This window comes from Panthera leo, chromosome B3 (genome assembly GCF_018350215.1).
Source record: "Panthera leo isolate Ple1 chromosome B3, P.leo_Ple1_pat1.1, whole genome shotgun sequence".
NCBI classification, from domain to species: Eukaryota; Metazoa; Chordata; class Mammalia; order Carnivora; family Felidae; genus Panthera; species Panthera leo.
In genome coordinates this window covers 118,848,552-118,873,392 of record NC_056684.1, presented here as the reverse complement: position 1 = coordinate 118,873,392, position 24,841 = coordinate 118,848,552, and the positions used below count along the sequence as shown (strand labels likewise).

Sequence of the window (24,841 nt, the reverse complement as noted above, 5' to 3'; positions counted from 1 at the left end):
TCTTTCCCCACCGCCCTCCCCCCCCCACCCCCAGCATACAGGTGGAGAAGTGATGAGCGGCTTTTTCCAGCTGCACCGTCTCCCTGGGGTGGCATATGGACGATTCCATACTCAGAGAAGCCAATTAAAGACAAGCATCGGGGTGACGCTGCTGGACTCAGTACTGCTTAAAGCACCCCCCACCCTAGCAGTCTGCCCAGGAAGCCTCAGGGAGCTGCTTGCCAGAAGCTCCCCACTCAGGGGCCAGGGAGCAGGCTGGGGAGCTGGGAGCTGCGCCAGGAAGCCCGGGTAGCTCCAACCCCCACCCCAGACGCTGCTCAGCCTCCCAACCTCCTTCCGTCAGTGAGCATCGGTTAAATATTGACTCGGCATATATTAAGCGCGGAGCAGCCTACTATGTTCTCCGGGACAGAATGAGTCCCTTTTCTTCAGAAATGGCCCAAATTGAGACGGCCTTCCTACCGGTCCTTTAACACACCAAGTGTGCTCCTGCCTCGCTTTGCCTTTGCACTTGCTGGTCCCGGTCCTTCCACCAGAAACACCCTTCTCCTGATATCTGCTCTGCATTGCTTGCTCAAATGTCACCTCCTCTTGGAGGCCCTCCCCAGCCACCTCATCCCTAACCATTTACCTGCTTTGTTGTTCTTCACAGCTCTATCCCTGCGTGACATCTGATTCCCTGTGTTTGTCAGCCTTCTTCTACCGGCATGCAAACTCCATGAGAAAGGACTCATGGGTCTTACTCATGGCTGGCTGAATCCTCAGTGCTTAGCACAGGGACTCGTTCTCAGTATTCTCGCTGGGACCGCTCTCTGTCCCCAAGAGAGCCTCTCCCCTCCATTTCCCAAGGCTCCCCTTAATAATGTTAAAGGATTTCCATTTCCAATGGAGTCTTAACTGGAATCCCTAAGGGTCATCAAAGAGAGAATGGGGAAGGAGGGCCCATAGGCCCATAAGCTTTTTTTTTTCTTTTCTTTTCTTTTCTTTTCTTTTCTTTTCTTTTCTTTTCTTTTCTTTCTTTTCTTTTCTTTTCTCTTCTTTTCTTTTCTTTTCTTTTCATTGAGATGAAATTCTCATAACATGAAATTAACTGTTTTAAAGTCAACAATTTGCAGGGCACCTGGGTGGTTCAGTTGGTTAAGCCTCTGATTCTTGATGTTGGCTCATGTCACGATCTCATGGCTTGTGAGTTCGAGCCCTGCATCAGGCTCTGCGCTGAGTGTGGAGCCTGTTTGGGATTCTCTCTGTCTCTCTCTGTCTCTGTCTCTCTCCCCCTGCCCCACTCATTCTCTCTCTCCCTCTCTCCCTCTCTCCCTCTCTCTCAAAATAAATAAATACACTTAAAAAAAAAAAAAACTTTTCCAAATCTGTGGTAAAACCATGCCAACTGACTGAAATATGTTTGGTAGACGAAAGCTTATAAAATATGGACAATATAACAAAAATGCAGTTTCCAGGGCCTGGTTCTGCAATTTTGTAGCCAGCCCCACAGACACAGCCGCCATCTCTGGGCGCTTACAGCAGGCCAGCCCCTAGTCTAGGCAAGGTGTGCATTTTAACTTTTCACTCCCCACCCTCAAGCTTTCTGAAGCAGACTATCATCATGATGCATTCGGGAGAGGCAACGGACACAAAACATGCTGCTCAAGGGCATGCAGGCAAGAGCGGTGGAATTGGCATCTGAGCCTGGATTCTGGATCCAAAGGATGAACCTTAACCACCTGGCATGCTGGCTGCCTGGGGCACTCAGACTGGCTTCTCAGCCACACCTCACCAAGAAGTACCTCCAGCCAGGGGCTAGACGAGTGGAGCGGACATGGGCTCTGAGGGGAGGCAGGAGGCTTCAGTGTGTGTGTGGAGAGGTGGAGGGGACGCTGATGTCAGGTAGCAACAACCTACCTCACGGGCTGTTGGGATATTTAGATGAGATCAGGTATGAAAATGCACATCTTGGTGCCGATTAGATTCATAATGACTAATATATATTGACTCAGAGGAAGGAGAGCTCATGCTCACAACAGATGCAAAACACCTCAGATCTTGATTCCCAAAAGCTTATATTCTAAAGGGGAAAAGAAGACATCCATTCCAGTGACCCTGGCAAATTCACTTTGGTATATGGGCTTCAGTTTCACCGTCTATCAAATACTCCCACTGCATTTCACACGCACCCTCATTAAAGCACCTGACTTTAATCACGTGTTTGCATGCATCCGTCTCCTTATTCTACTATGAGCTCCTCAAGGTAGAGACCCCATCTGCTCGTCTGTGGGCTCACCATTGCCCCCAAAGGAACTCAGAAAATGTTGGTAAAATTAACGAATAAATAGCGAACTCTGAGGCCTCTTCCAGCTCAGAACTCCCCGTCTGAGATTTCTGTTCAACAAATAATCCACAGTGGACTGGCCTGGGGCCTGCAGGACTCAAAGAGATTAGCCATCCACAGTACTCCAAGAATACCCACTTCTGGCAAATCGATTTTTAACAATTCATGCTACGGGTATCCTTGCCCACATGCCCAAAGATGTAAGTTCACAGATACTCACAGACTCACTATGCTATGGTAGCATTCAAAGATAACAGCCTGAATGCCCATTAATAGAGAGCTGACGACATAAACACTGGTCAGTCATCTAATGGAATGCTATGCAGACATAAAAATGTTGCAGGCTGAGACAAACTAATATATAATCTCTGAGAGAGGTGGTTGAGTGCAAAAAGAAATGTACAGCAGTCTATGTGCTCTGCTATTTGTGTATTGTGTCTTTAAAAAAAATTTTTTTTTAACGTTTATTTATTTTTGAGACAGAGTGAGACAGAGCATGAACGGGGGAGGGGCAGAGAGAGAGGGAGACACAGAATCAGAAGCAGGCTCCAGGCTCTGAGCCATCAGCCCAGAGCCCGACGCGGGGCTCGAACTCACGGACTGTGAGATCGTGACCTGGGCCGAAGTCGGACGTCTAACCGACTGAGCCACCCAGGCGCCCCAGTGTATTGTGTCTTTAAAGAAATGCATACATGTTTACAAGTGCAAAGCCTAGCTCTAGAACATTACAGTCTGATAAATTACGTCAGCCACAAATGTGAGCAATGTAAGTAATTTAAATGTTCTCAACATCCCGTTCAAAGATACAAAGAAACAGGTGAAATTCATTTTAACCTATTTTAGTCAACCCAGTATGTATCCAAAATGGTATCATTTTAACATTCAGTCAATATTTTTAAATTATTTTCCCCAGCTTTATTGAGTTACAATTGTGTATTTTAAAATCATTAATGAGGTATTATATTTTCCTTTCTTTTCATACTAAATCCTGAAATCTGGCCTGTGTCTTACATTTAAAATATATTTCAATTCAAATTAGCCACATTTTAAGTGCTCAATAATCACAAATAGCTAGTGGCTATCATATGGGACGTCAAAGGGTTGTAATAACAGTTGCCCCCAGGAAGAGATTTTGAGGACTTTAAGATCACGGAAGGAAGAAGTAACTTTCACTATATGTTCTTTTGTTCTGTTTGACTTTTTTCCCATATGCATGCATTACCTTTCTTTCTTTTTTTAACGCACAATTTTAAAGGTAAAGAAAATCACAGAAAAGTCGGAAAGAAAAACAGAAAAGCAACGATCTCGGGGGCAGGAAGAGATTCCAAACGTGCAGGTGCAATGTCGAGGAGGTCAAAAGAGGGGAGCTTTTCAGAAGAGGAGGAGGAGGAGGTGGAAGAAGAGGCAGTACCCTGAGGTGACTTCAGATTTGGCAGCTGGGACATGGCTCATCACTCATCCGTGACATTTGAGAGCTGTGTCAGGAGAGGACAGGGCTGGAACCAGACTGTAGCAGGTTTGGGGGGGGAGGCAAGTAGGTGTGGCCCTCTAGGCAGAGAAGACAGACAGACTCGAACAGGGGAGCCAAACGGTGGTGACTCAGAGGTGGCTCAGGGGGTAAGGGCTGCTGGGGACTGTTCTGTGAGTGGGGAGGGCGTGACAGGAGGCTGGCAGAGACAGGTGGTTCAGGCAGTAGACCTGGGCCTGGCACCATCACCGTGCTGGGGAGTGGAGAGGAGCCCAGCCTGGCTGGAACCAAGGGTGCTAGGGAAGAGCAACAATAATCAGCTTGGCTAACAATCAACTTCTTAGCCTCTTTGGGGACAGTCCCCTTTGAGAATGCGATGACGGCTGAGGACCCTGCCCAGAAAAATGCACATGTGCACACACAATTTTATACACAGCTTCAAGACACGCCCCGGGCCCCTGAAAGCTACCCCAGATCACAAAACCTGCTGCAACATAATCCACTGTGGCCTCCAAGGTGTGGCCCAGATTCCTCACCTGCCATGCACAATCTGTCTCCACCAAATGCTCTGGCCTTAACCTCTGCCCACCTCACCCCCATTTCCCAGAGCCACAGGCAGCAGCCCTTTGCTCCGGGAGTTCCTGACCCCAGGATACCCTCTCCTTCTCAGGAAGTCTTCCTCGTCCTCCTCACCATTCAGAGGCTGCCTCTCTCCCCAGGCACACTTAATTATATCTTTCACTTTGCACAGACGTCCCGGGCAAGTGTTGCGTATCATTATAGTTTGTTTGTGTATCAGATCTGTTCCCATCTCCTCACCCATGTGGGTTTTGTGCAACCTGAGGGCCAGGACCCAATCTGATCCATAGCAGGTACCTGATAAATGAATGAACTCAAATATCACTGAATTAAGGAAGAGCCCCTCTGAGCCCCTGAGGATCAAGGGAAGGGTTTTTAGAGGCTGTAGTTAGATCTAGGGCCATATGTTTTCAAGGTTTATCCATGCTGTAGCAAGTATCAGAACTTCATTCCTTTTTATGGGTGAGAAATATTCCACTGTGTGGAATATACATTTTGTTTATCCATTCATCTGTTGTTGGTACACATTTGGGTCTTTTCCGCCTTTTGGCTACTGGGAATAATACTGCTCTGAACACTTGAATACAAGTATCTGTTTGAGTGTGTTTTCCAATTGTTTGGAAATATATACCTAGGAGTGGATTTTCTGAGTCTTATGGTGCTATGGACTGAATTGCGTCTCCCAAAATTCTTATGTTGAAGTCTTTACCCCCACTGTGATGGCGTTTGGACGTGGGACATTTGGGAATAGTAGGTCTTGGGAGCAGAGCCCTCATGATGGGATTAGTGGCCCCATAAGAACACAAGGGTGCCCTCTCCTCTCTCTGCCACATCAGCAAACAGCACAAAGGCAGCCGTCTACAAACTGGAAAAAACGGTTCTCACCAGAACCCAACCATTTTGGCACCCTGATCTCAGAATTCCCAGCCCCCAGAACTATGAGACATAAGTGTTTGTTAAGCCAGCCAATCTATAGTAAATTGTGATAGCAGCTTAAACTAAGATATGGCGATTCTATGTTCACTTTTTGAGGAAGCACCAAACTGTTTTCCACAGTGGCTGCACCACTTTACATTCCTACCAGCAATGTACAAGGGTTCCGATTTCTTCGCATCCTCAAAAACACATTATTTTCTGTGCGTTTTCTTTTTATGATAGGCATCCTAGTGAATGTAAATGATATCTCATTGTGACTCTGATCTGCATTTCCTTAATGACCAATGAGGGTGAGCATGTCTTCATGTGCTTATTGGCCATTTTTAGCTCTTCTTCGGAGAAGTGTCTATTCAAATGCTCATTTTTATTTATTTAGAGAGAGAGAGAGAGCACGTGTGCATGCACGTGAGCACATGCGAGCAGAGGAGGGGCCAGGAGAGAGGCAGAGACAGAATCACAAGCAGGCTCCATGCTGTCAGCCAAGAGCCCCCATGACACAGAGCTCAAACCCACCAATTGTGAGATCATAACCTGAGCCGAGATCAAGAATCGGATGCTTATGGGGGGGATGAGGGAGAGGGGAAAGTGGGTGATGGGCATTGAGGAGGGCACTTGTTGGGACGAGCACTGGGTGTTATATGGAAACCAATTTGACAATAAATTATGTTTACTATAAAAAGAAAGAAAGAAAGAAAGAAAGAAAGAAAGAAAGAAAGAAAGAAAGAAAGAAAGAAAGAAAGAAAAATAAACTGTTATTTGTTTAAACCCCAGAAAAAAAAAAAAAGAAGAATTGGACGCTTAACCGATTGAGCCACCCAGGTGCCCATCAAGTGCTCATTTTTAAAAATTAAGTTGTCAGGGCACCTGGGTGGCTCAGCTGATTAAGTGACTGACTTCAACTCAGATAATGATCTCCTGGTTTATGAGTTCGAGCCCTGCAGTGAGCTCTGTGCTGACAGCTCAGAGCCTGGAGCCTGCTTCGGATTCTGTGTGTGTCTCTCTCTGCCCCTCCCCGATTCGTGTTCTGTCTCTCTCTCAAAAATAAATACACATTAAAAAAATTTTTTTAATTAAGTTGTGTCTTTGTTGTTGAAAGTTTTTTAACATATATCTTGGATATTAAACTCTTATGAGATATATGATTTGAAAATATATTTCTCAGGGGTACCTGGGTGGCTCAGTCAAACATCCAACTCTTGATCTCAGGGTCCTGAGTTCAAGCCCTGAATTGGAGTCCCCACTGAGCATGAAGCCTACTTAAAAAAATAATAAATAAAATAATAAATTATACACACACACACACACACACACACACATATACATATGTGTGTGTGTGTGTGTGTGTGTATTCCCATTCTGTACTTTTCTTTTCACTTTCATGATAATGTCCTTTGATGCACAAGTTTTTAATTTTTACAAAGTCCAATGTTTCTTTTGTTGCTTGTTTCCAATGTTAAATTTAAGAATCCACTGCCAAATCTGAAGTCATAAAGATTTGCCCATATGTTTTCTTCTAATAGTTTTATGGTTCTAGGTCATATATTTAGGTTATTGATCAATTATAAGTTAATTTCTTACATGGAATAAAGACATCATTTGTTGAAGAGACTACTCTTTCCCCAATGAATGGTCTTAGCAGCCCTGTTGAAAGTTAACTGGCTATGGATATTTCAGATTTATTTCTGGAATATTAATTCTATTCCATTGGTCTATAAGCCTATCCTTATCCCAGTACCATATAAATCCAAAAATATAAGTCTTCCAACTTTTTCTTTCTCAATTATTTTTTTGGCTGTTCAGCTTCCCTTGAAATTCCATATGAGTGTAAGAATCAGCTTTTCCATTTCTGCATGGGAAAAAAAAAGGCTTTTGGGGGTTTGATAGGCACTGAATTTGTAGATCACTTTGGGGAGTATTGCCATCTTAACAGTCCTAAGTTTTTTAATCCATGAATACAGGATATCTTTCCATTTATTTTGGTCTTCTTTAATTTCTTCCAGCAATATTTTACAGTTTCCAGTGTGCTAGCCTTTCACTCCGTGGTATTTTATTCTTTAAGATGCTACTGTAAATGGAATTGTTTTCTTAATTTCCTTTTCAGATTGTTTGTTGCTGGTACATAGAAACACGACTGATTTTTGTGCCCTGCAACTTCTCTGAGTTTGTCATGAGCTGTAGTCTGTTGGATTCTTTACCATTTTCTATATATAAAATGTCATCTGCAAATATAGTTTTATTTCTTCCTTTCTAATTTGGGTGGCTTTTATTTCACCCAACTTTCCCAAAGATTAACAACTCACATGAGTATGTACAATTATCCCAGCCAGGAAAATAACATGGGTTCCATGCTACTTACTATAGTGCGTATTCAAATTCCATTCAGTTTCCCCTAAAATCCTTTTTCTGCCCCAGGCTCCAGCCCAGGGTCCACTCTGCATGTTTACTGTGTCTCCTTAGTCTCCTCCAGCTTCTAACAGTCCCTTAGTTTTATTCTTCGTGACCTTCAGACTTTTGAAGAGCACTGCTCATTTATTACACAGAATGTACATAGCATGCCTCTCGATTTTAGCTTGTCAGATGTTTTCTCGGGATTGGATTGAGGTTATAAATTGCTGGCAAGAATTCCACAGAAGTTATATGCCTTGTTACTGGTATTGTTAAGCTCTATCTCTTGATTTCGTTGGTGTCTGTCAGGTTTCTCCACTGTAAAAAGTTACTATTTTGATCTTTTTCCTAAGAAGGGATGGCATTGAAGGATTTTAAGCAAGTGGCTCATTTGAATTCGTGTTTCAAAAAAATGCCCCTGTTGGTTGCAGCATGAATGTGGGGAAGATTGGTTCAGTGTATATTGCAGCCCAGTATATGATGATGGAAGTGAGAAGTGGACAGATTTGAGAGATTTAGAAGGTAAAATCATAGGGCAGGTTAATGAGATCATGCAGCGTTTCTGATTTAATTGGTCTGCAATTGGGCTTGGGACAACCTAGTTTTAAAAGCACTCAGATGGTGGGGCTGGGTGGCTCAGTCAGTTAAGCATTGGACTCTTGGTTTCAGCTCAGGTCATGATCTCACAGTTTGTGGGTTCGAATCCCACATCGGGCTCTGCACTGGCAGTGAGTGCTTCCTGCTTGGGATTCTCTCCCTCTCTCTCTGCCCCTCGCCTGCTCTGTCTCTTTCAAATTAAATAAAAACTTAAAAAAAAAAGCATCCAGGTGATTGTAATGTTTCGCCACATTGAGGTGACCACACTGAGGTGACAACAGATAACTGCCTAAAGTCAGGGAGCCTAGAAGCTGAGCGTGGCTGGCAACATGCAAAAGTCACCAAATTGCACTGGCACCCCTTCTGAGCAAAGCTTCTCAGGTGCTCTCCCTCCAAATACCTCCCAACAGCCTGTACTTCTCTCTTCCCAGACTCTGGCCTCCCACCAGCCTGCACCGTGGGGGCCGCGGTCTGAAATAGGTGAGGCCCCGAGGAGGATCCGCCACAGCCCATCTGCCCTCCACTGTCCCCTGGTCTCCTCAGGCAGGCGATATGTGAGCAGCTGCCTGCCCAGTCTCCTCCTGGCTGCCCTCCTGTCAGGTCCGCCTGCCCCCTTCCAGCTCTTTCTGCCTGGCAGAGAAGAGCCGCTAGAGTTAAGCGGATTTCATGCTATTTTCAAAGTCATTTTCCATGGAAATTTTTTCATACTATTAAACCTACTTTCTGCTGCTCTTCTCATCTCCCTGAAAGCTTCCTCCTCCTCTTCCATGAGATAAACCAATAATGGGAACGTTTCGGAACCTGCTAGTGATACTCCACAGGTGTCCTCGTGTATCACTAGCCAAGGTTGGGAAGGTGAAATCACACTGAAACCTCCCTGTTGGAAGTCAGGCCAGTGAGAAGGGCAGACAGCACCGAAGGCTGGAGCAGGTCCCCGCTGCACGCACTCCTGAGCTTGGCCTCTCAGCCTGCTATCTCCATCCTATTAACTTCCTTGTCAGGACACCTGTCCCTCATCCTCCCATGACAGCCATCACACTGGGACAAGTGCTTTACAACCAAAGACTAAGGTCATCTGAGGAGCAATCCAGGCATTTCCCAGAGACCCCCCCCCAGGCAGCTAATAGATAATATTTCTGAGAAAAGCTGGCTCTGGGAAGCTACAAGTTGGCGGGGGGGATCAGGAGAAGCTACGAGATGCCAAAGCCAGGCATGTGCCTCCTTGTGAACCCACCGCACTTTGTTGTGCGTTCCATATGGAAGCTTCTATCATATTGCTGCCAGTAAACGGAGGCCTTTGTGAGGACAAGAGTTGAGGCCAAATGGCTCTGTACCCTCAGCTCACAGCACAGGGCTCAGCCTATCATGGGTTGCTGGACAGGAGCCTATCATATCTGGCAGACCCTGTGTGAGCAAGTCTATTCTAGCACCTCAGCCAGACAACTGGACCAGACTTGGGTGGTGAGTGGCCTCAGACGTGACCTGGCACGAGAGCTCTGCTCATTCCTACTAGGAACAGAGGAGGACAGCCTGGACCAGTCCAATTCTCTTCCCTGCGATAATCTAGCAGTGCGGAACCACGTGAAGCCTGCAATGTTCCGAGGGCCCTGCCAAGATGGATGTGGGAGAGAAAACTATAGGATTATGCCCAGCTTTCTGGCCAGTTCAACTGCTAACCCGATGCTGGCAGCAACCAGCATCTAAAAACTACTCAGAGAAGAGCAGGTTGGTGGGGAACGAGCCCAGACTGGCAGTTGGCGAGACCAAGGTGCTGGTGGAACATTCAGGAGGGGCAAGTGAGGTATGAGTTGGTTGCTCGGGGCCCAAGAGCCTCCCAAAGGTCTGGGTGCTGGCCTCCAGAAAAATACTTGAGGAGCAACCTCATGCATCAAGGTAGACAAGATAATCTCCACCAAAATATAGGACGCCTGCCCCCAGGGGATAAATACATAAATTTATTTTTACTTATTCACAGCTGATTGATTTTCAGGGTGAAGCTTTTATGTTCAAATTTTGCAGAACCAACTATTAGTCTACAATGGCACAGAATGTTGTAAGCTATAGAGCCAGCCTCACGTATTCTGTTTTCTTCCTTTATTCACATTGTTCATTTCACTGGAATTTCTTTCTACATCTGCATTTGACGAAGCGGTGCAAAAACATACAAATAATTTCAACAAACGTCAACTTTGCAATCAGCATAAAGTATTCTTAGCAAACACAGCCACTGTTTAGGTATAATCTGCCTTTCTAAGCAATTACAAAGGAAATGGTTTTTCTACACCAGAATAATTTAACCATACTAATAAAATATTTTCCAAATCAATAAATACTGACATATCATTTTTTTTTTAATCTTATTTTTGTTCCCAACAGAAGCTAAAGTATCTCCCTGTGGGTTTGGGACTCAGAAGAGCTGGCCTTGAACAAAAGGACCTTTCGGTTTGGGGGATGGAGTATCTTTAATTTACAGGGCAATCCTGAGCAAGAATCTCCCTGGACATTAGCTTCCCAGGGGCTCTCAAACTGGGTATCATTGTTACCAATAGCAAATGCTCATCTAGTGCTTACTATGTAAACCCCATTTCACAGATGGAGAAAGTGAAGTACAGGGTTTAACGCACCCATGTGCATATGCTGCCTCTTCAATGTCTAAGACCATCATTGGATCTGGGTGGGGCCCTGGAATCCACATTCCTAATAAGCTCCCCCAGGTACTGAGATCCAGGTGGTTTTTAGACCCCTTTGAGATACTGCTGGGGACATCAGATCTGCTCTGGTTCTGAGAGCTCATGGAAAGGACAAACAGAATCTAGAGCCCCAACCAGGTCACTTCTCAGGAGGGAGGTTGGTACCACCCTCTGACAGCTAAGGCAGTAAGAGGAGTTAGGCTGAGGTTGGAAACAGCCAGACAGGGTTGTACCTACTAGGAACCCAGATTCTTGCCTCTTGCTGCACCAGATCGCCACCTGCTGGCTATAGGTGGCCATCGCAGGCCAGATTTAGCAAGATCATTCCCGCATTGGTCAGGATGGCAGGGGATAGTTTGGAGGTAGTCAGCATCAGAGATGACAGCACCCACTGACCTAGATTATGGGGTTGCTGTAGGATGGAGAACAATGGCCAATGAGAGATACTTAGGAAGTAGGATTGATTACATTTGAGTACCAATCCCAAAGGACAATAGCAGGAAAAGCATAGTGTCCCATTTCATTCATCCCCCCCACCATGTTTAAGTTTGAGAGAGATAGAGAGAATCCCAAGCAGGCTCCACACTGTCAGTGCAGAGCCCAACGCAGAGCTCAATCTCACGAACCGTGAGATTAGTACCTGAGCCAAAACCAAGGGTCTGATGTTTAACCGACTGAACCACCCCAGTGCCCCTCATTGCGTCTTTAAACAGATTGTAGCACCTACTATGTGCCAAGAACTAATCTTCCTGCTGGGAATACAGTGTGTAAGCAAGTCAGGAAAAAGCCCTGCTTTACATGGAGCTTATACTCTAATGGCATGGGGAGTGGGGTACTCAAATAACCAAATAAACAAGAAATATCATCATAAGCACCAGAGAATTTAAAAGAATAATGCAACAGTGACTCAAACCTGAATAGTAAGGAGCCTGCCATGTAAAGATGTTCCAATGGAACAAATGGGAAGGCTCTTAAACGAAGTGTAGCATGTTCAAGACCTGAGGCAGCCAGTGTGGCTGGAGGGTGGCGGGTGAGGGCGTGAGGGCAAGAGTGGGACAAGAGGCAGGGAGAGCTAGCCAGGGGCTGGATTATGAAGGCTTTTTGTCAGGCTGTGCAAGGAATTCTAAGAGTGAAGGGAAGCCGTGGATACATCTGAGGAAAGTGAAAGAATACAATTTCACTTGAAGCGCTCTCTGGCTGCTCTATGGAGCATGGATTGTATGGGGCAAGAGCAGAAGGGAGACGGAGAGGAGGGGGGATGTGGCAGCAGCATGAGGGGGAGGGTTCTGGGCACAGTTGGGAGTCAGTCAACAAGACCAGCTGATAGACTGGATGTGGGGGTGAAAAAAATAGAACCAAGAATGACTCCCCAAGACCATGAGGAAAGCAGCCACTGATGCCACATCCTAACAAGCTGAGGTCTGGCCTTCAAGCTCAGCCCGCTGCAGGGGGTTAGCAAAGTTAGCCACTCTGAGGCTCGAGGTGTCCTGACCCGAGCCTGGGTACATGACAAGCACTAAAGAGAATGCCTGACACAGACCTGACTTGACCCTTGTGCTGGCTGCCGGGGCACTTAGTGGGCCAGTTTTTTCCCCATAGGTAGGAGTATCTTTCCAGGGCCCACCCCCAGCTGAAGAGCACCCAAGGTCACCTCTAGATCCGATTCTAAACAGAATCCCCAGAGTAATCCCCTCCATCCGCCAACCAAAGGGAATGTGGGAATAAGCAGTCACATCCTGGCAAAACAAATACCAGAGACCAAGGGCTATGGGCACCACATCACTTTATTTCTTTGGTTTTCCAACTCGACTCTTGGACAATGCAAATTCAGTTACTCGCCTGCCTGGCCACCGTATGGTCTCTCACTGATGGGGCACAGGCTCCGAGGAGGGACTCAACAGAAAGACAAGGGTCCCCAAGAGCCAACCAGGCTGGCAGAGGACTGAAGCGTCCACAGCAGACGGGCCAAGCACCAGCAGAGACTCGAAGCCACCTCCCCCAGCCCCTTACCACACTCCTTGCAAGGGACAGGCCGGCACCTCCGTGATCCAGTCCAGGGCCTTCCCCTAGAGGTTCTTCCTGTATGCCCTCACGTCTCATGCTGAGCCCGGCACCCTCTCCTTTGGGGGCACCAGAGAGAAGCCACTGACCTGCTCCACGTTTGATTTCTAATGTTACTTTGGGAAACAGCTTTGAGTAAGGAGGGTGCCAACCCCCAAAAGAAACTGAAGACCTACATTCTGCTTAATGGGACAGATCGCCACGTTACAATACTTCTTTCGTCCCCAGGAAGAGCTGAAAGCAACTTCAGCTAACCAAACCCCCACCCCAAACATACAGTTTCCAACACCAGCCAGGGGGCCCAGCCAATCCACTTGAATCAAAACAAAAAAAACTAAAACCAAGACAACAATAAAAAGCAAGAATGGCAAACAACTGAAATGGAGAACGTTTCTGGTCTTGTAGCTCTCCACAGGAGACCAGAGGGCTGATGTCGGGCTCTGTCTGCCGTAGAGCCAAGACACAACGCAAAGCTGCCCTTGGAGTCAAGGCAGACACTGTGGGAGCCAGAGCAAAGGGCATCCTGGCCAAGCCAGGCGTCAACTTAGGTCCCTGACCCTCTGCAAACGGGTCCCCTCTCCTCCCAGCCCCCTTCACACCTCCTTGTCAGCCATCAACCAGTGTGAGGCCATCGTAGAGTGCCCGCTTCCACATGTAGTAGGTAGAGCGGGCAGTGAGGGGAAAGAGGGCGCTGAACTCCTTGAAGGAGGGGAAACTCTTAGACTGGAAGCGTTTCTGCAAGAACAGCTTGGCCTGGGCCTTGAACTTTGTGGTGGCGAGCATGTCCATCACCAGCACTTGGCCGTCCCTGCCACCCGCTGCTGCCTCGGTCACAGGGAGGCTGCTGTGGGGCCGGCCCTGGGCCGTGGCCCCCTCTCTGGAAGGCCCTCCCTGGGCTTTCCCCGGATCCTCTCCTGGAGAAGACCCCACCCGCAGGGGGTCTCCCACAGGAGGGGCCGTCACAGCGGTCACATCCCTGCAGGCTTCTTTCTCCTGCTTCTCCTCGGCTTCCATCCCTTCTTTGCCCAAGCTGGGGGCCTGCATCTGGAATTTGGACAGGCTTCTGGGCCAACTCCGGGCAAGACTCTTCCAGACCCAGAAGGTAGAGGGCGACAGGCTGGGGTAGCGGAGGCGGAAGCGACAGAAAGGGAGGTGCCCGCTCAGCACCTGCTTGCGGGCAGCCCTGCGCAGACGCCTCTGCCAACGGGACAGGGGCACCTTTGGGGGCAGGAGCTCACGGGGGGCGGGCGGTCCCCCCGCAGTCGCTTGGCCCGGCCCCTCTCCCACCTCACCCTTCCAAGGGAGCAGGGCCTCCTCCGGAACAGACGCTGGCTGGGGAGCCCCGGCCGTGGCGAGGGCCGGCGCCGGCTTGAAGCCGGGGTTCCTTCGGAGGGCCTTCCGGCGCCAGTTGTAGTAGGTGGACCGCGAGATGCCGGGGAACCTGCGTTTGAAGCAGCGATAGGGTACCAGTGTGTTCAGGGAGATGCAGTGCTCCAGGTACAACTTGGCCCGCTGCATTAAGATCATGCCAGGGCTCGACACGGCCAGCGACGAGCATCCCAGCCCCTTGGCGATCTGCTCGTCCGGCAGCTTCTCCAGCTCCTCCAGCACCTGCACCTCCTTGGGGGCCAGGGCCTGGCAAGTGCCAGAGCCCAGGAGCTCTTGCTTCCAGGCGTAATAGGTGGAGCGGGAGATCTCGGGGAACCTCTGGAGGAACTGCTGCAGCGGCACGACGCCTCCGCGGTGGAAGCTGTCCTGCAGGAAGTGCTTGGCGGAGAAGCGCGTGGCCACCTTCTGCCGGTGCTCCTGGGACTGCCGCCGCCAGCGGTAGAAGGTGCTCTTGGTGACGCTATAGCGCTCGCAGAGGTGGGTGTAGCTGAGGCCGGGCTCCTGGTTGAGCAGCGCCAGGGTCTTGGCGGGTGGCGGCAGCGGGGCCAGGGCTGGAGGCGCTGGGGGCAGGCCGGGGTCACTCTCGGCCTCCACCTCCTCCAGCCCCACCACGGGGGCAAAGTACTGGTGGCGGAAGAGGTGGCTGGTGAGGGGCTGGCCGGCCCACATGATGTGCAGCGTGGCGGGCACGTGGTCACAGCGGCGGGGCCGGATGACGCGGTTAAAGTAGGGCCGGATCTTGAGGTTTCGCATGGGGTAGATGGAGTAGATGTTGCGGCGCAGGACGGAGGCGAGGGCGTACAAGTGCCACACGTTGGAGAAGCTGTTGGGGAAGCAGGTGGCCTTGACATCCGCGTCGAAGATGGCCTCCAGCGTGGCGGATGGCAGGCTGGTCATCTCGGGGGATTCCTCAGAGCGCAGGGAGTAGCGCACAGCTTGCAGCATCACCTTGGAGTCGATCATGCCCTGGAGGTAGTAATGCCGGTGCAGCAGCATCTCCACCACCGTGCGGGCCCGCAGCTCCAGGCTGAAGCCCGCATCGCCCCACAGCAGCACGCTGGCGGCCTCGAACAGCAGGCTGCCCTCGCCTTTGCACACCAGCGGCAGCATGTTCCGGGGAGCGTCCTCCGGGTACAGGCTCAGCGCCACGGAGTCCACCTCCAGCACCTGGGGGCCGGAACCCCCCTCTCGGCAGGTGGGGAGGGTGAAGGACGACAGGACTTGCTTGGCCTCCAGAGCAGCACCCACGAGACCCTCCAGGCCCTCGGACTCCACGGCCTCCTGCAGCTCCTGCAGCACCTGCTGTACCAGCTGCTCCCGAGACGTCATCCTGCCAGGACAGAGGGCAGAGGGCAGGGTCAGGACAAGGTGCCCAGAGACCCAGCGATGGTGTCCTGCACCTTCTCCCTAAGGAGAGTGCCCACCCACTCCCATTCCCCCAGAGGGTGGGTGTAACAGCTAAGGGCCTCCCGGGGGTTAGTCACTCCCCAGCCAGCGTCTGTTCCAGAGGAGACCCTGCTCCCTGGGAAGGGTGAGGGGGGAGAGCGGCCAGGAAAAGCAACTCGTCTCTGCAGCCTGGCTTTTGATAGTAGCTTGAGCAAGTCACTTAAGCTCTCCATTATTCTGGTTCCTTTTCTGGTAAAACGGGATGATAAGAGTATCCACCTTATACAGTTAGTGTGGGCATAAAAGAGACAATGAAAGTAAGGAGATATGTAGCTACACACACACACACACACACACACACACACACACACACACACACACACACACACTCATCTTTAGACGGTGCCCGGCACACAGGGAAGCACTACAGAAGCATTAGTTAGCTATTACACAGTACATATTTTACAGTACAGCCATAAAGGTTGTACCTCTGTACCTGTTCAAAGACTTACAGTCTCAAAGAGCTACAATTGGTCTGCCTTTCCCTAGATCAGTGCTTCTCAAAGTATGGTCCATGGACCCTTGGGGTTCCCGGAGACTTTTTCAGGGCGTCTGCAAGGTTTTTTTTTTTCCTAAGTTTATTTATTTTGAGAGAGAGAGAGTGCACCATCGTGGAAGGAGTAGAAAGAGGGAGAATCCCAAGCAGGTTCCGTGCCATGAGCACAGAGCCCGACGTGGGGCTTGAACTCATGAATGGAGAGATCATAACCTGAGCCAAAATCAAGAGTGGGACACTTACCTGAGCCATCCAGGTGCCCCATGGGGTCTGCAAGCTAAATTATTTTCAGAACACTAAGATATATTAAGATAACACGAAGATATTATTTGCCTTTTTCATTGTGTTAATGTTGGAGTAAAACTGTGGTAACAGCATAAATCATGCTATGCTAGCAGTCATGTTCTTCACCACCATGTACTCAGGGAGAAAAAAACCAAAAGGCTGGTGTCACTCAAGAATGTCCTTGATGGGGGCGCCTGGGTGGCTCAGTTGATTGACTTTGGCTCAGGGTATTATCTGATGGTTGAGGGCATGATCTGATGGTCCGTGGTTCGAGCCCTGCTTCAGGTTATGTGCTGACAGCTCAGAGCCTGGAGCCTGCTTCAGAATCTGTGTCTCCCTCGCTCTCTGCCCCTCCCCCTGCTCGTTCTCATTCTCTGTCTCTCTCTGTCTCTCAAAAATAAACATTAAAAAAAAATGTCCTCGACAAAGCAGTAAAGATTTTTATTTGTATTTAATCACAACCCTTAAATACATGACTTTTCAATTTGGGGAGTGGCAAAGTGGGGAATACTCATTTCTGCTACACACTGAATGTCTCACATGACAATTGTTTGGTTTATAGGATCAACCAGCCGCTTTTATCATGGAATATCACTTTTACTTGAAAGAAAAATTGAGACATTACTCATTTAGATTTGGGTATATTGGGCAGACATCTTCTCAAAAATGAATAAGGTGAGCCTGTCACTTCAAAGAAAACTGTTGACAATTTGCTGCCAGTGAAATTTGGGGCTTTCATTTGGAAACTAGAATTTTGGGAAAACCTGTATCCACTACAGTGAGCTTGACAGCTTCCCAATACCTAAAGACTTTACTGATGAAATCAGTAGTGACACTAACAAATGTAACTTTTCATCCTATATAATGGAATTGTCAACATTTGAAGATCTACATCAATCAATGAACTGTATTTCCCCAAAAAACAATGGGTGATGTTACAAAGTCACATACAAGTAAAAGATCCAGTCAAAGCCTAAAAGAAAACAATGGACTTTAACGTACAAAAACTTCACGGATATTCAGTTTCTACATCATAACTAAGCTTTAAGGAACTGCTACTTGTCAAGTGTTGGTGTGGTTATCAAAGAATATCCACTGAACAAGCTATCGAAATACTCTTCCTTTTTCCATCCACATATCTGGCCAAAGTTGGATTTTCTTCAAAAACTACCAAAACAATTTATCACAAGGGATCAAACAGAGATGGATAGGAGAATATCTTTGAAACTAGATAGTATGTGGGTGCCTGGGTGGCTCAGTCAGTTAAGCATCCGACTTCAGCTCAGGTCACGATCTCGCCATTCATGGGTTCAAGCCCTGCGTCGGGCGCTGTGCTGACGGCTCAGACCCTGGAGCCGGCTTCGGATTTTGTGTCTCCCTCTCTCCCTCTGGCCCTCCCCTGCTCGCACTCTCTCTCTTTCAAAAATAAATAAACATTAAAAATTTTTTAATTAAAAAAAATAAACTAGATAATACAGAGATTTAAAAACATGTCAAAGAATATGCACTCTTCTCACTACATCTTTTCTATTCTGGAAAAGTCATTTTTCACAAAAAATGTGTTATCCGTTGCTGGGTCACGGGGTTGTTTCAGAAATATTTTCTAAATTCCCCAGTTTTAATTTTGAATACAATACACTTGGTAGATATAACCTATATACATAAAAGGTCTTCAGGGTCCTCAAGTTTTAAAGAGCACACATGGGTCATGAGACCGAAAAACTTGCAAACTACTACCCTAGAGAAAAGAGCTTTCTCAAAGGGATGGAAGCCTACTCACTGTGCTAACACAGGTCTAATAATTAGGATCGATCAAGCATTTAGTATTTGCCAGGCACTGTCCTCAGCCTGACAGCCATGTTTTAGAGTAGGCACTACCCTCACCCCCAATTCAGAGGAGAGAAACCTGAGAAAAATCCAACTCAGGCTGATGTGCCGTAGGTCATACAAATGGTGTGGCCACTATCAGGGCTTGAACCCAGATGCCTTAGCGTCTGTGATTCATCTCCATTTTAAACTACCAGCCAGCTTTTCAACACAAACATCATCCTAATTACTGGTACATTTTCAGCGTTGCCTTGCAAAGCAAAGTAATATTCCTTTTCCCACACTGCTTTTAATTTTTTTTTTTTTAACGTTTATTTATTTTTGAGACAGAGAGAGACAGAGCATGAACAGGGGAGGGGCAGAGAGAGAGGGAGACACAGAATCTGAAATAGGCTCCAGGCTCTTAGCAGTCAGCACAGAGCCTGGCGCGGGGCTCAAACTCACGGACCGCGAGATCATGACCTGAGTGACCTGAGCCGAAGTCGGACGCATAACCGAGCGAGCCACCCAGGCGCCCCCCGACACTGCTTTTAAATTAAAAAGGAGAGCACTGTCCGCTCTCAGATCTTTGCTCTCAGAGACTGATAAATTGCTTTAGGTTAGCCTTAGGTCTAAACACTGCCTTTGGGTCTATACATCTGTCAGCTCATCAAACTGCACACTTAAAGGGGGTGTGCTTGAGTGTAAATTATGGTTCAGAGAAGTTTTGAAAAGAAGTCTGCAAAGCACCAAAGGAGTGCCACCAGAATTTTACCGGACAATCATAAAAAAGCAAGCTTTTCAAAAATTAGTAATCAGGCACGCCTGGCTGGCTCTGTTGGGAGAGAATGTGACTCTTGATATCGGGGTTGTGAGTTTGAGCCCCATGTTGGGCAGAGAGTCCTTTCAAAAAATAAATAATTTTTTAAAAAGTTAAAAATTAGAATCCCCTTTGGGTAAAATTTCTTGGCTGTAGATTTTTTTTTTTTTTTTAAACTGTATGCTGTGACAGATCTGGTCTAACCTCTCACCAAATTTCAATTTTTACCATACCATTTGACCCTGGAGTTGTGCTTTTAATCCGTTCGTCTTGTATGTACTTTATGTTTACCTTTCAGGGGCACCTGGGTGGCTCAGTCGGTTAAGTGTCCGACTCTCGATTTTGGCTCAAGTCATGATCTCGCCTATCTTGAGATGAAGACCCCAGTCAGGCTCGGCTGACAGCGCAGAGCCTGCTTGGAACATTCTTGCTCTCCACCAACCCCCCCCACCCCGAGCCCCCCCCCCCCCCCGCCCTGCACGCTTGCTCTCTCTCTCAAAATAAATAAATCCTTAAAAAATAAAAAACCATTAGTTTTCATTCAACTCAGGAAATAATGTCCTATCAATCCTTGGTAACATACGCGAGAAAAAGCTGAGCCCTGAAAAATAAACTGTCTACACAGAAGAGCTTTTTCATTCTGGCAGACAACAAAGATGCTTGAGTTTTTTTTTCTTACAGGTCACGGGAAGAACGCGCTGTACAGCTGCCTGGACATGAGCACTGTGCTAGATGCTTCGCCAACAAAATCATGAAAACAGCCACCGCTTACTTATACTTACTATGTGCATCTAATTAGGTAATTCAACCCAAATCTCAGAAAAAATAAGGGGACAATTAATTTAAACTGCGTGGGTGCTTCTTCCTGCCCTTCCTCTCAAGTCTCTTTTCCTGAGCAACACCACGTTCCCTCTGGTGATTACAAGCTTCTGTGGGCTTCACGAGGGGTGAGCGTTTTTAGAAGTCATTTTGTTTCTGTGTGGGTCTCACCTTCCCCCCACGTGAACTACGATCCCACCACACCTGTACCATTGCTAGGATGGCTATTCTTAGTTCACGCCTGGGGAAATGGAGGCTTGGGGGTTAAATAACTTTCCCAAGACCACACAGCTATTAAAGCTATAAAACTTAAGCAATCTGACTCCAGAGTGCCCCTCCTAACCACTGTAATTTCACCACCCAGGGGAATATATCACCCAAAATGCTTATGAGCCGAAGGATCCAGGAACACATGGATTCTTGGAGCTCTGAGACAAATCTGGCCGTTTTACAGATAAGGGAACTGAGGTCCAGAAAGGTGAAGACCACTGGCCTGCATTCAAGCAGCAGTATCCGGATATCTCCCAACAAAATGTCCAGATATACCACACTTCCTTCTGCACAAACCCCACCCCTCCTCCTACCCACTCTTCCCCACCTCAGTCTCAGTCCCACCCAGCTTCACTCCGCCCAACCTCATTCGCCCAATCTCATCCGTTCCTCTTCCCCAAAGAGGTAAGAGGAGATATGAGTAGGGACTACCCCCCTTCTGTTTTCCTCAAAAGCTTACTGAGAAAAAGCAGCTCCCTGGAGAGGCTCTGCACCCCACATCCATTCAGGAGGGTCTGGACTACCAGGAGCGGACAGTGCGGAAAGGCCAGAGGCCCTACGGGAAAGCCAATCATCCTTAAGTAGACAATTGGTTGATGGGGTTCAGGTGCAACAGTCTCCTCCACAATGGCTGGAGGTGCAACGCAAGGCAGAGCTGGTGAACGCCAGGTGCGTTCGTGGAATGAGGTGCGCAGAGAGTGAGAGCTAATCTATGGGCTCGGCTCAACTGGCCTCCCTGACCCCACAACTCTGGGAAGGGATCAGAGAAGGTATGAAACCAAGGAGGCTTACAGGGGCTCCCCTGGCTTGAAGTTGGAAGGAGATAAAACAGATCCAGAAAGCACCCCGCCGGCATCTTAGTGCTTACGAAGGGCTCTGGAGCCAAGGAATAAATGAAGGGACACTGTCAACTCCGCAAGAGACCTAAAGCCTCACCTTCACCAAAGGCAGCTTTCCTCCTCCCTCCATCTCCTTATTTCAAGCATACGGGGTCTCAGAGCCCAGGTCTGGCCTCTGTCCCTCCCATTCTAGGAGGAGTCGGCCAGGGTTCTAGGCAGGGTAAGGGAACGAAGGGCCAGGAATCTGCTAACACAATACTGGCTTAAGTCTCCTCTGGCCTCTAGAACAATCTCCTTCCCTGCCAGCCTCATCCTAGGCTGTGTTTGCTCACCAAGGACCCCGTGTTCTCCCCATCCCCTCTTTTCTCCCCATTCCTCATAAAGTTGGCTCTGCAGTCTCCACAGTCAACCAGGCCCAACAAGGAGCAGACACTGCCACGCAGGCCTCAACACTCAGCAAGACCGGATAAGACCATGGTAAACCCGCTGGCATCTCACCTGGCCTGGCTCCGGGCCTCTCTGGCCTGCCCTCCCAGCTGGCCAGGATATGTCCCTGGCTGGAGGGAGCGCCAGCCATCTTGGCTCCTTCCCTGGTGGTCAGAAGGCCCAGGAGGGCACGGGCGGCCACGGGGGCTGGCTGGGGTCAAGCAAGTCCATCAGCTGTGACTTCCCAAGGAACCTCCCACAACCAAGGGTAACGGGAGTGCCTTCGGGCACCAGGGTGGGCCTGAAGCCACCAAGCCAACCGAGTCTGGGGAGTTCGGGAGTTCCCAAATTTAGTAGCTCCAGTGGACCACGTGTCTGGAGAGGTAGAGGGGGAGTGTGGCCCACGAGGGGAAGCAGTGCAGGCCGATAGTCGCCCCTCAGGATGCCAGGAGGCAATGGGTGGCTGGGGAGCAAGCTGGCTGGCCCCGGGCTTCTGAAACAAGGGATCCGACCCGGGAAGCTCTGAGAGCCTGGGGAGGGGCCGAGGACGGACGATAGTGTAGGGTGGGGAGGGGAGATAGGCCGGCGGGTGGGGGTGGGGATGGGGCTGGAGGTGGGGGTGGGGAGAAAGAACTTGAAACAATGCCTCACTTCCCCCCTCCACACACACACACACACACTCACACAAGCTTGCAGCATCTTCCCAGAGTCACTCTTTGACCCTTGGGTCCTTTTTTTGGCCCAAGGCCAGCCCTCACTCCCCTGGGGCCTCCAAGCCGCGCAGGGAACCCACTCTTCCTAATTTTGAAGAAACTTCCTAGTTTACTGACCTCGAGGGTGGCCCAGAGCCCTGGGGGCGTCCACTTCTTTCTCCAGCTTCCAGCTTGGGACATTTAAGTCACCCTGCGGCAGCGTCCCCAGCCGAGCGCTACTCTCACTCCAGAACTGGCTTCGTATCTGTAGTGGACCATTGAGCATGGACCGTCTACAGCCAACTGGCCGGTGGAGAAGAGGCTTAAGCCACTCCCCCCAGGAAATCGCCCACCCTCAAGTGCTCTGGTCCCAAGATGAAAGAAGTGCAAATTCGGGGGTCACTTCCAATGGTAAAGTGATAGCAGCTATTGTCTCCTCCGCTCTACCCAGCTGGGCGCGTTAAAGCGCCCAGACCTAGTTCTGAAACAGACCCCAATCTGCCCAGGGAAAACTTGAAAGAAAGTTGAAAGATTTCCAAAGAGTTTGGGGCGGGGGAGGGGCTGGGGAGGTTTAGATAGAAAGACCTAAGGAAGAAAGTCTATGGCCAGGCTTGAGGATAGGGGTAGGGGAGCATCGCTGGAGCCCAGAAACTGGCCTTGGATGAGTGCGTAGACTTTGGGGCTTTCTGGACCTGCAAGATGTTTCTCTTCCTGAAGCAGTCCCCCCATCCCTGGCGGTGCTGGATGGGGAGGTTGGAGAGCTCACTGCCCCACCTTGGCGCAGGCCCCACTTTCTGCATGGGCTCCGTTCCCACCTTTCTCTGAGCATCCCCCAGGCGTGGGGCTCAACACCTCTCACTCCCAAAGCGTGCCTGGGCCAGAATCGCTTCTGTCAGGGGCCAGAGCGCTGATCCCCACGACGCCTAGTTTCCTGAGCCCCACAGGAAGGCGGGGTTGTGCGGTACCTGGGCTTCCGTCCCTCCCGGCGGCTCATCTCGGCCCAGGGGCCTCAGATAATCCCAGAGGAACCAGTCCAATCCGCCCGTCTAGTCCCCGCTGGTGGGGGAGGTGAAGGCCGCCGGATTGCAGCCTTTGGTGGTAGCTCCCCCCAGGGGCTTTCCTGCCCGGCTTTAACCCTTTGGAGTGCCGGGGCTAGCCGCTCTCCGCCCGGACTTCATTCCACCCACCTCCTCTCTATCGCCTGACCCCTGGCTACCGGTGTAAAATGCCTCCCCAGGGTCGGTTATGCCCCAGCTCCACAATGATCATTTGCTCTTCTGCCAATCATGAGCCCTACACTTACCACCTAGATCAAAAATCCTTTATCGAACGCTCGTGCCCAGGAGCACGGGAGAAGGGGACCACCAGATGTGAGCTCAAGTCCAGTCCCTGGATCATAATCACATCAGCCCCACCCACCATGATGGCAGCCGCCCGAGGCAAGCTGCTTAGACGGGTCCTGGACTTGGATTTGAATGCCAGCCCTGCCCCTCACTAGAGTGTGGCCTTAGGCGAATTGTTCAACCCTTGGAGCCCTGACTTCAAGGTTACCGGGGCACAAGCTTTCCCGCAGAGTTGCGGCATAGATTCTAGGAGATGATCGATTTAAAAGCCTTCAGAACCGTGCTTGGCACGGATCAAGCCTGTTCCAGTCCTCAGCCTCTCCAGTTAATTTGAATTTTAAAAGTTTCAGAGAATAGTGGTTATCTTGTAGAAGAAAGAGTTGAATACTTTTCCTTTCCAAATTATCCTTCTGTGTTGACATTTTATAAGGAGTCTACGTTACTTGCTATCATTTTAAAAAGCGATGAAGATCATTTTAAATTATTTAAAAGGCTAATGGAATCTTTAAAAAGTATTTTTTAAAAAGAAACCAAAGGTTTGTTGATGCTTCCACCACCAAAGTAAGAGTCTTTTTTGTAGACTAATTGGGAAAATTTAGAATAATTGGAAACTTTTTTAAAGTAGAAAGAAGAAAAAGTTACCTATAATTTCATTATTTAAAGACAGCGATTGTGAACATCTTGGTATATTTCTTTCTAATCTGGATTTTTTTTTTTTCCTCTTAGACTTACACAAATTAAGCATTCTCTTTCCAAAAGATCCAAATGGTACAGAGTAAAAAATAGAGTAAATTGAGCAAGTCTTCTCTTTCAGTCCCTAACACATTCTCTTCACTATGCTTATCTGCCAGCTCTTTTTCTGTGCATTTACAACACGTATAAATTTCTGGTCTTTCTCTGCATATTTTTGTTCTAACAACATTTTTTAAAGTACTTTTGATTATATTACATGCATAAAAAATAATGTATTATTCAAAACGCATGTAAATTTTGGTTCAGAAATTTACGAAAGGATTCAGGATTCAAATTTCAGCCCCTTCTACAGTTTCTCTCTCCAGAAGCAGCCAATGTTGTTTCTAGGGTTTCATTCCAGAAATATGCGTAAACAAGCAAATCTCTGAGAGAGTGCTTTTTTTCTTTGAAGCACAAATGGTAGTACGCTAAACAC

General features: G+C 48.6%; 1 protein-coding gene across 7 annotated transcripts; it reads right to left on the bottom strand.

Annotated features, from left to right (window-relative positions):
• Nucleotides 1–12,773: 12,773 nt before the first annotated feature.
• VRTN (vertebrae development associated) lies at nt 12,774–23,835 on the bottom strand. 7 transcript variants are annotated; one of them, XM_042940671.1, is made up of 3 exons: nt 23,296–23,835; nt 14,335–15,761; nt 12,774–13,158 (listed from the first exon to the last, which is right to left on the bottom strand). In XM_042940671.1, exons 1-3 carry the CDS (start codon nt 23,322–23,324, stop codon nt 12,809–12,811), a joined length of 1,806 nt encoding a protein of 601 aa, XP_042796605.1. In that variant the 5' UTR covers nt 23,325–23,835; the 3' UTR covers nt 12,774–12,808. The 7 variants fall into 7 exon arrangements, with proteins under 7 accessions (XP_042796605.1, XP_042796599.1, XP_042796601.1 ...); XM_042940665.1 differs by adding an exon at nt 22,469–22,633 and having other exon boundaries at nt 13,076–15,761; XM_042940667.1 differs by adding an exon at nt 22,469–22,595 and having other exon boundaries at nt 13,076–15,761.
• Nucleotides 23,836–24,841: the final 1,006 nt, after the last annotated feature.